This window comes from Oxyura jamaicensis, chromosome 11 (assembly GCF_011077185.1).
Source record: "Oxyura jamaicensis isolate SHBP4307 breed ruddy duck chromosome 11, BPBGC_Ojam_1.0, whole genome shotgun sequence".
Classification (NCBI taxonomy): Eukaryota; Metazoa; Chordata; class Aves; order Anseriformes; family Anatidae; genus Oxyura; species Oxyura jamaicensis.
In genome coordinates, this window is record NC_048903.1 from 21,259,042 (window position 1) to 21,268,769 (window position 9,728).

The 9,728-nt window shown below is 42.2% G+C and overlaps 1 protein-coding gene across 1 annotated transcript; it reads right to left on the minus strand.

Moving 5' to 3' along the window:
- Positions 1 to 557: 557 nt before the first annotated feature.
- On the minus strand, positions 558 to 9,688 carry GABARAPL2 (GABA type A receptor associated protein like 2). Its single transcript, XM_035336403.1, has 4 exons — positions 9,507 to 9,688; positions 9,114 to 9,169; positions 3,595 to 3,767; positions 558 to 1,557 (listed from the first exon to the last, which is right to left on the minus strand). The coding sequence occupies exons 1-4, from the start codon at positions 9,538 to 9,540 to the stop codon at positions 1,467 to 1,469; spliced, it is 354 nt and encodes a 117-aa protein (XP_035192294.1). The 5' UTR covers positions 9,541 to 9,688; the 3' UTR covers positions 558 to 1,466.
- Positions 9,689 to 9,728: the final 40 nt, after the last annotated feature.

The following is a 9,728-nucleotide window of genomic DNA, read 5'->3' on the forward strand; positions in this document are numbered from 1 at the left end:
TCTACACCATTTAGCATGAAAATCAAGTGATATTTTTATTAAGAATCTAAACCGTAATTAGTGATTCCTTGCCGATTCACAAATTCCAGAGCAATGCTACTCTTCCAACCCAGTGTTGTCCTTTCATATCAGAGCATGAACTCCAGTACTATGCACTTATATGTGGTTTTGTTTGTTTTTGCAGTCTCGTAGTTCAAAGCCACAAGCTTGCCTCTGCCTCTTAAGTAGAGGTAGTCATGTAGCTATGGTAAGCCTATTTGGAAGGAAGTTGAGAGCCTCACAAATAACAGCTTTTTTGGTTTTATGGCAAACCTTTCTCTGTTTTTGCTGTGCTGTGCCACATGCTTGAGCAGTAGTGCTCATAAAGTAGAGGAACTGATCTTGAACTCTTTATCTTGCATGCAGCATTTCTATGTCTAGCTGTCTATTTCAAGTGAGTTAAAGCTATTTTTTCACATACTTGGTTCTGTAAATTCCTTACAATACCTACCAATTTTTTGGTTGGAAAATAGATGTATATTTATATAACTAACTGTAACACAGCTACTGCTGTTGTGTTTTTTAAAGCTGCTCATGCAACAGTTTTAATCTGAACTCCTTACCGGTTATTTCTCTCTTGGCCATAACTCATGGACAAATTATTACTTCCTGTTCTCCAGCAATTTGGTTTTGTATTTGTATCATTCCTTCTTAAAGATGCCCTTTCCTTATATGCTAAGCTTTTTTCACCTAAGTCCTGCAGTCCAAAGCCCATGGTATTTATTCCTCTGCTTATAGCCTGTGTGCTGGCCTGGCTTTCCTCATGATTAGATGTAATAGCGCTGAATCTTTTGGTCTTAAGAACTGTCAGATAGCTCTTTGTTTTTTCCTTCTGTCATCAGCAGCATCCTAAATGCTGAGAAGCGGTACAATGTCTAGTAAATAATGTAAGCAGTTGTATGCTATCTAGTGAATGATACATAACTGCGGCCAAAGTGAAGGTAAAGAAATGACAGCACTGTCTGTTTGTGGTAGGAATTTTTATTGTACTTTGTTAATTGAGAAAGAGGAACATACTTTCTCGATTCAACATGATCAGCATCTTGCTACTGCTTAGGATAACCTAGCAAATCCAGTGTTCCCAATACTAATTTAATGTTTTCATTTTTCATAAATTAACTCCTTAAAACAGAATAAATGTGCATTCTTTTCATGTTTTAGTAGCTCAACTACTTTGCTTTATTATTTAATCAATGCCATTAAATGTATCCCCTAAAGGAGTGAGGCTCTGCAAATCCATAGCCATGAGAAAAAACACAGGTTTTTTTATAATTTAACAGTCTAATAAAACAAGACCTATAGATACATTAGGAAATAAATCTAGTTACAAATACATGTATATAGAAGAAACTTATGTGGATGTCAGAACAGAAAATGATCAGCTATTTACAAGATACACAGCAGGATGGTATAGTAGCCAAGACCATTCAAAAACCAAATGTGTTCTCTCCACTGTAGGCAACATACAAGAATCCGTCTTCATCCTTCTCCTTCTCATAAAGTTGTCCCATAGTTAAGCTTGAAGGGGGAAAAATGAAACAGCTTGCTTGGATCACGACAGTTGCAAATAGTAATAGAATCTCATGTAAGGATTAATAAAAGCCAAAATTAAGTCTATGTATAAATCAAAACACACGCGCACACACACACACACACACACACAAAAAAAAAAAAAAAAAAAAAAGCAGTTGACTCCTGAGTTCACAAAATGATCCTGGGCTCCCTGCAAGACACCTAGATTTCTGTTACGTGTGTACCTAACGGGTACATCTATGAAAATGCTTCCTTATTCCTTTACTCACTGGATGTATTTCAATTTCTGAATTGTATGTTATTGATGCTGTGACTAATAGCAAGATTAAGAGCCTGATAGCATCATCTTTCAATGCAGCTGAACTGAAACCTTGCTGCTTGTGTGAAGAAACTAATTTCTCTCTCCATATACTGTAGTCTTGAATGTTCAGATGGTCTTAAACTCACCAAACTTACACTATTTGGACTGTTTCTCCAAGGTCCAGGTTGTCTGGGGGAGTTAAAGCTTTGTTTTCTGTATTGTTAAAAAGTGATGACCTAATAGCGCTATTACTAAAATGTGTGGGCAATAAATTCCATGTTAGCTAAAAGCTAGTGTTTTTTCAGTGGATAAAATTTTGAATGTCTGGACTATTTTTTTTTTAACAGAATAGGCATGTGGCCCTTCACAGTCCAAGTAGTCTTTAGTGGGATGCTTTATTGTGAAAAACAGTAACAGAACCAAGTAATTACTTGGCCAGTACAACTGTTCCGACCATCTGTGAACCACAGGTGAAACAGGCAGTTGACATCAGTCAGTTGCACAAGTGGTGCTTCTTCGGCTCACCTTTGACTTCACAAGAGTGTTTGAGAAAAGACTAGTGAACTGGAAGATGCAGACTGAATGTGAGTGATGGGGAAAACAGTTATGGCTTTTTATCCATAAGAAAGGGATGCCACATGAGAGGAACTGGAGAGAGTTGCAGGCATTACCAGAAATAGAAGGAAATTGGTAAATAGATAAACTTCTGGATGAGGAGAGAAGAATGTCAAGAGTTAGTGGTCTACGCAATAAATTTGTCCTACAAGAGAAGTAGAGCCATTTATCAGTAAGATTTTTATCCGTTATCAAAAGTTAATATCTTTCCATTAGCGTGAAGCTTCAGTGCCCTGTATTTCCAGCAGAGATGAGAGATTTCATCGTTAATGTGAGATTAGACAATGTGACATTTCTTTTCCTATTTGTTACTAGCAGTTGTACAGCACTAAGAAGATGGCACTAATGCATTCCTAATGCTCCCAGAAGAGAGAAGTAGAAAAAGGTGGTCTTCACAGGTCCCTACTGTGTATCATGAATTAAATAAAAATATTTCTAGCCGAGTCTGGACAAGTTACCTGGAAGTATTGTTACAGAGGTAAGCGTTAGGAAGAATAGGCTGCATCTAAGCCACATAATATTACATACTGTTCCTTCAAATATTAAAATAGCTTGTATAGTAAGTAGCTGCTTCTACTATATATTGTTGTGTATGTAGCAGGAACCATTGAAACTTATTCCAGTACAAAAGCAATGTGAAAAACCTTTCTATAGTCATTTTGCATTTCATGCTTATATAAAAAAAAAAAGTGATTAAAAAAGTAACAGTAACTAACATATAACATCATTTGTTTGTGAAATGACAGAGGTAGATTAATGGTTTTTCAGAATAATTTACGGTGTTTGCTTTTGAGCACTTAACATGCAAACTTTTTGTTACACTGAGGATTATTTGCCATTGATGATGTCAGTGTTGTTCCTACGTTCAACCAAAGATATAATGCCAGAGCTTACCCTCTTACCGTGAAAGTAATGATAATACATTTTGCAGTCACCTTTCCTTTCAACTTAGCTTGAGAAACAAGATGTTTATCATGTGTGAGGGGGGAAGCAATAAGTGAGATTTAAAATGTAAATATATGCCTTCTAAAAATCACCAAATAAGCCTCAAAATGAGCTAATGTCCCTCTGATACGGTTCTGAATACCAGATGAACAGCCTCTTACCTAGACTGTGGGACAGTCTTATCTACAAAGAGGAATATTGCCTTCTCAGAGGGCAGCTGAATCCTCTTCCTGATGATCCACATAAACTGGGCCACAGTGATGTCAGATGGAACTAAGTACTTCCTCTTGTCAATATCAACAATCTGAGATCCTGAGACCTTCTCCACTATGACCTGTAAAACACAAGTGTGAAAGTGAGGCTTTTCGGGATTGATATGAACAGAAGGCTTTGATAAATCACTTGCTCTAACCTAAATCTATCCTTTTTTTAGTTTAGAAACATTACTCCTTGTGCTATCACTGCACTGTTTGACAGAGAGTCCTTCCCCAGCTTTCCTGTAGCCACTGGAGGGCTGCTATAGGGTCCACCCAGAGCCTTCCATTCTGCAGGCTGAACAACTCCAGCTCTCCCAGCCTATCTTCACAGGAGAGGTGCTTCAGCCCTCTGATTCAACCTTGTGGCCTTCCTCTGGACTCGCATATTCCTGCCTTCCTTCCAAATGTGTTGGAGTCATGAAAGAATCAACAGGACTGCAGTACTGGTAAATCAGCAATGGCAAGTGATACGGAGGACCCAGGGAACTACAGGCCTGACCTCGGTGCTAGGAAAGGGGATGGAACAGGTAATCTTGAATGCAATCACACAATGTATGCAGGACCACGGGGGGATCAGGCCCAGTCAGCATGGGTTCGTGTAAGCCAAGTCTTGCATGACCAAACTCTTCTCCTTCTATGACCGAGTGACCTGCCTGGTGGATGGGGGAAAGCCTCTTGACGTAGTCTACCTAGACTTCAGCAAGGCCTTTGACACGGTCTCCCACGGCATTCTCCTGGAGAAGCTGGCAGCCTATGGCTTGGATAGGTACATGCTTTGCTGGGTTAAAAACTGGATGGATGTCTGGGCCCAGAGAATGGTGGTGAACGGAGTGAAATCCAGCTGGAGAACGGTCACCAGTGGTGGACCCCTGGGGTCAGTGTTGGGGCCCATCCTCTTTGATATCTTTGTTGATGATTTGGATGAGGGAATTGAGTGCACCCTCAGGAAGTTTGCAGATTACACCAAGTTAGGGGGAAGTGTTGATCTGCCAGAGGGTAGGAAGGCCCTGCAGAGGGACTTGGACAGGATGAGTCAATGGGCAGAGACCAATGGGATGAGTTTCAACATGGCTAAGTGCCGGGTCATGCACTTTGGCCACAACAACCCCATGCAGCACTACAGGCTTGGGGCAGAATGGCTGGAAAGCTGTGCAGAAGAAAAGGATCTGGGGGCGATGATAGATGCTCACCTGAACATGAGTTGGCAGTGTGCCCAGGTGGCCAAGAAGGCCAATGACATGCTGGCTGGTATCAGGAATAGTGTAGCCAGCAAGACCAGGGAGGTGAGTGTCCCTTTGTATTCAGCTCTGATGAGGTCGCACCTTGAGTAGTGTGTTCAGTTTTGGGCTCCCCAGTACGAGAAAGACATCGAGGTCCTGGAACGCGTCCAGAGAAGGGCTACAAAGCTGCTGAAGGGGCTGGAACACAAGCCCTATGAGGAGCAGCTGAAGGGACATGGGATTGCTTAGTTTGGAGAAGAGGAGGCTCAGGGGAGACCTTACTGCTCTCTACAACTGCCTGAAAGGAAGGTTTAGGGAGCTGGGGGTCAGCCTCTTCTCACAACTAGAGATAGGACTAGAGGAATGGCCTCAACTTGCACCAGGGGAGGTTTAGGTTGGAAATTCAGAGACACTTCTCAGAAAGCGTAGTCAGGCATTGGAATGGGTTGTCCAGGGAAGTGGTGGTATCGCCATTCCTGGGGGTATTCAAGGAAAGGTTAGACCTGGTGTTTAGGGACGTGGGTTAGTGGGTGATATTGGTAGTAGGGTGGTGGTGTTGACCAGATGATCTTGAAAGTTTCTTCCAACCTTAATGATTCTATGATTGTGAAGTCCACTCGCTCCCTTTGTACATATGCTGCTTATTTTGTCTTTGTCACTATCTCATACACAGAAAGTGGCAGTCATTGATTGAAATTCTGTGTTACACAGAACTGTAGTCTGCAAGGAGCATGCCCTATTCTCTTTTAAAATGTTATATGATCAAATAGTAATCCCCAAACCAAGAAGTACAGGTTTAATACACACAAACCACTTCTACCCATCAAACTTAACTGGCTGCTCTGAACAAAGCCCCAAGTCATTCCTAACATGACAGAACTGATTGCCTTGATACGGTGTATAGCAAAAGGGCGCAAAAAAAAAAACAACAAACCATCAACACTAAAGCAAAAAAAAAAAAAATCAGTGCTAAGGTAAGAGGAAGAACCACCAGCCTAGTCTAGAATCTAACATCTTCCACTTCATCTGCTGTGCACAATCCTGAGATCCCAAAATGTCTCTTATGCTTCCATGTAAAACATTACAGTATTCACTATTTTTTTTAAAGTCTTTTGTATTCATCTGTGCAGTGTACTGCACCATCACAGAATATGTACCAATATCATCACACATGTACCAGGATCTCAGAAACTGTCATGCTAAGTAGAGGAGCAGCCATAATGTAGGTAACTTAGCGTGGAGCTGGAGAGACCATGTTATATCTGAATATAGTCAAAATTCTGATAGAGTTGCAGTGTAAATTGTATAATGTAAGGTTCCAGTTTGCCATAGATCCCATGTTATTTTTTTTTTTAGGTGTTTTACTGTACGGCTTTTGAATTGACATCCATTCTGTCTAGGTTTGCATAATTAATCTGGCAATGATTATTCACCTCCCACAGTTAGGCACTAGGTATTTTAGCCAGGCTGTATGATGAGCCTAGGCAGAGAAAGGAAGCGTGCCTGCAGCGCGCCCTGGAGTACCAGTTAGTCTGCCAATGAAGCCAGTTGAGTGCTCCACCAAATTAGCAGAAATGTGCTGTGATGTCATCTTGTCTGTATGCCTCTGACACACCAAACTTAAACTGAGAGATGATCCAGCTGTATATGTTATGTATGATATTATCAACAATACGATTACAACATCTGTTGGATGAAGTTATAGGCTGACAGGGAAGACATACTAATGAAATGTTGGTTTTAGCTATATATGAGTATGCATATGAGTTATATATGAATAAGAGCCAGATGGGATACATAGACTGGTGTGGGGGGGGGTGGGGGGGCGGGGGGAATATGGATAAAAATCACAACTCATGCTTATACTGCCAGGTCGCAGGAACTTGGCTTTTCTCTACCTACACCAGGAGTGAACAGAACAGAAAGCAGATAGAGAACCAAACAGAGATGCCTAGATAAGATGGTGTTTACAGCATTAACAGGCTTTTGTTTAACACCTGGAAAAAAAGATGCCTATGTTAATCACCATTTTAGAATGTCTACAGACTCAGGTTTGCAGTAACATACTGACTTTTTTCACTGGACAGCAGGAAAAAATAAGTTTTATTCTGAATACGCATAGCTGCACTTCAAAGCATACAGTTTGTTCTAACTTATTGTTGTGTAACTGATGCTCATTCTCTTGTGTTACACTGAACTGACATTAAACTATCTTACTTCATATGTTAGGAAGTTAAGAAATTGACCACAGGAAGGCAAGACAGCAAGGTGGTCACAAACAAAGCAAAAAGCAACATATATGGGGAGAAGGAGAATTAAGTATAACTTGTGGAAAGGACCTGATCATTGCTCCACACAGGCTAGGCCTTGAAGGAAAGTATGTGGGGAAACACGGCTGACAAGAGGTTGATGTGCCTCCGTTGCTTAGCTCTGCATTCCTCATTGCTACAGCATACAGGTAAGGCTCGAGTAAATTTGCACTATGATCTGGGGAGGGTTCTTTTATTTGGTGGTGCCTACAGAAACAGGATGGTATAGTAGGTGGCCCTGGCAATTTAGTATGTGGGAAGTGTAAAGAAGACCAAGAACACACTGAAAGGAACATTCAAGCTTTAACATCTGATACTTTAAAAAAGAGATTGCAATAATCTACCAGGCATTTTAGCTTTACAATGCAGAAACTGTCATAATTGGAAGTCAAGGCTATTGGTGAACTGCTTCTAGTAAAACTTGCAGATACCTCTAACCCTTGGATCATGTGATACCCAGGCAAATTTAAAATAGCAGTGCCTAGGAAGCATGAGTGTCTTTTCAACTCCCATTTTATTTCAAAGGTTCCAAGCTAAGACGGGCTGTTCATATGTTATCTCAATACATCTTAAGATGTTTAAGCCACTGAAATATCTATAAATTCATGGAGCCAGAGACAGCAGCTAAGCATTGCTCTGAAGGTCAGAACCCTCTGACCTACATCATTCTGGATGCAGACTACAGCCTAGAAAGAAAAAAACATGCATTAAGTCTGAAAAGCACCTTTGATTACTAAATGCAAAAAATGCATATTTGATACCTCTTACTTTGTAAAAGTTAGGTGTCTCAATCTGAAACATCAAGCAGATTTTTTTTTATTTGCCCAGACAAAGCATCACAATGGACTTTGAGATTTAATTCCTTTACACATTCCTATCCATTCCTGATAAAGTATCATGTAATTCTGACTCACACTATGAGTTCCAGTGTCTCTCTTTTTCCTCTAGGGTCATGAAAGATATTCTGGAAATGTGCAAAATGTGAAGATATATGGTTATTAGCATGCTATAGTCTATATTAGGTAGTTGGCCGAGCGGAAAATAGCAAGGATGGGATGAGCTTGCCAGACTACAACTGGAGAAGATGCTGTGACTAGGTTTGCTTCAGAAACAGAAAAAGGCAAAATGGTTAGAGGTTCTATCTCTGGTCTGTGCTATCTACTGGCTAAGTTACTTACCTAGAGGTCAGATAGGAACGTCACTAATTGGCACGTGATCAGATGGAACGAGGAAATTTTACTCACAAGCATATTGGTTGAGAATGTAAATGTGTTGCTAGCTGTTACACAAGAGCATGAAGTACGGTCATTTCACTGACTGAAACATGATAAAAGGGATTACAGAGTGAAGAAAAGTCATTTGCTATTTATCAGGCAGCAAGTATTAATGCAGAAAGGAGCAGACACCACTTACAATGGCTCTTCAAACATTAGAGTTTACATGAGGTTCAAGATCAAATTGCTTACAGGCAGATATTAAATACGGGGAAAATTACCAAACTCATCTATCGACGATGGATGACTGTCAAGGTGTAATGAATTTATTCTCTCTCCGGCACAGAATAAAATCTTCAAGAGACTGAAAGCATAGGGTCTTTGCTGGGAATATAATTGCTATTAGAAGAAACCAGGACACTCATAAACCATAGACACGTGTGGTGAGCATTCAGAAAGTGAGGCACTGTTGCTTACTTAAGAATACATATAGGGGTAGAGGAGGGAATGCTGGATAAGTTAGATGTGTTTGGAGCCTCTTTAAAACATTTGTGTCACAAAATGTAAGATGAATACAGCGAAGATGAATTTACATAGTAGGATCTGGTCAAAGAAGAGAAGGCAAGATGGAAAAAGCTTATCCATCTGAGTACTGGAATGAAGATGGTTTGGTTACTCACCGGGACACGGTCAGGGTATTTGGCTCGGATTTTTGCTGACTCGATGCATCTGTGCTCTGTGAACAAAACTCGTAATTAGTCACTGGGATGGTAACAGTATCTATCACCAGTGTCCTACGCAGAGCCAGCAGCGCTGCAGATGCGGGAGCCGGTGGGGGCCGCGGACGTCCTGCCTCCCCGCGACGAGACCCTAGCTACTCGGGGAGGCCGTCCCCGGTTACCGCGCCAGCCCTCGGCGAGGGCCGCAGGGGGCTGTCCGCCCAGAGCCTCGACGACCGGCTCGGGGGCTGCCCGGGGCGTACCGAGTCGGGAGGCCCAGGCCAGATGGCGACGCAGGAGACGGGGCGGCGCAGGGCCGCCGGCGAGCAGCACCTGGCCCGGGCCCGCTCTTACCCAGCGCGTGGTCCTCCTTGAACATCCACTTCATGGCGCGGGCCGGGCAGGAAGCGGAGCCGGCGGCGGCGAGGCCCGAGTGCGGGCGGGCAGGGTCTCGTGCCGAGCGGCGAGGCCTGTCGCTGTCACGGTTCCAGTCACAACAACAACAGCTGCGGCTCGGCAGGCGGGACTTCCGGTCAGTTTCCTAGCAACCTCCCGAAACGCAGCGCTTCCGGCCCA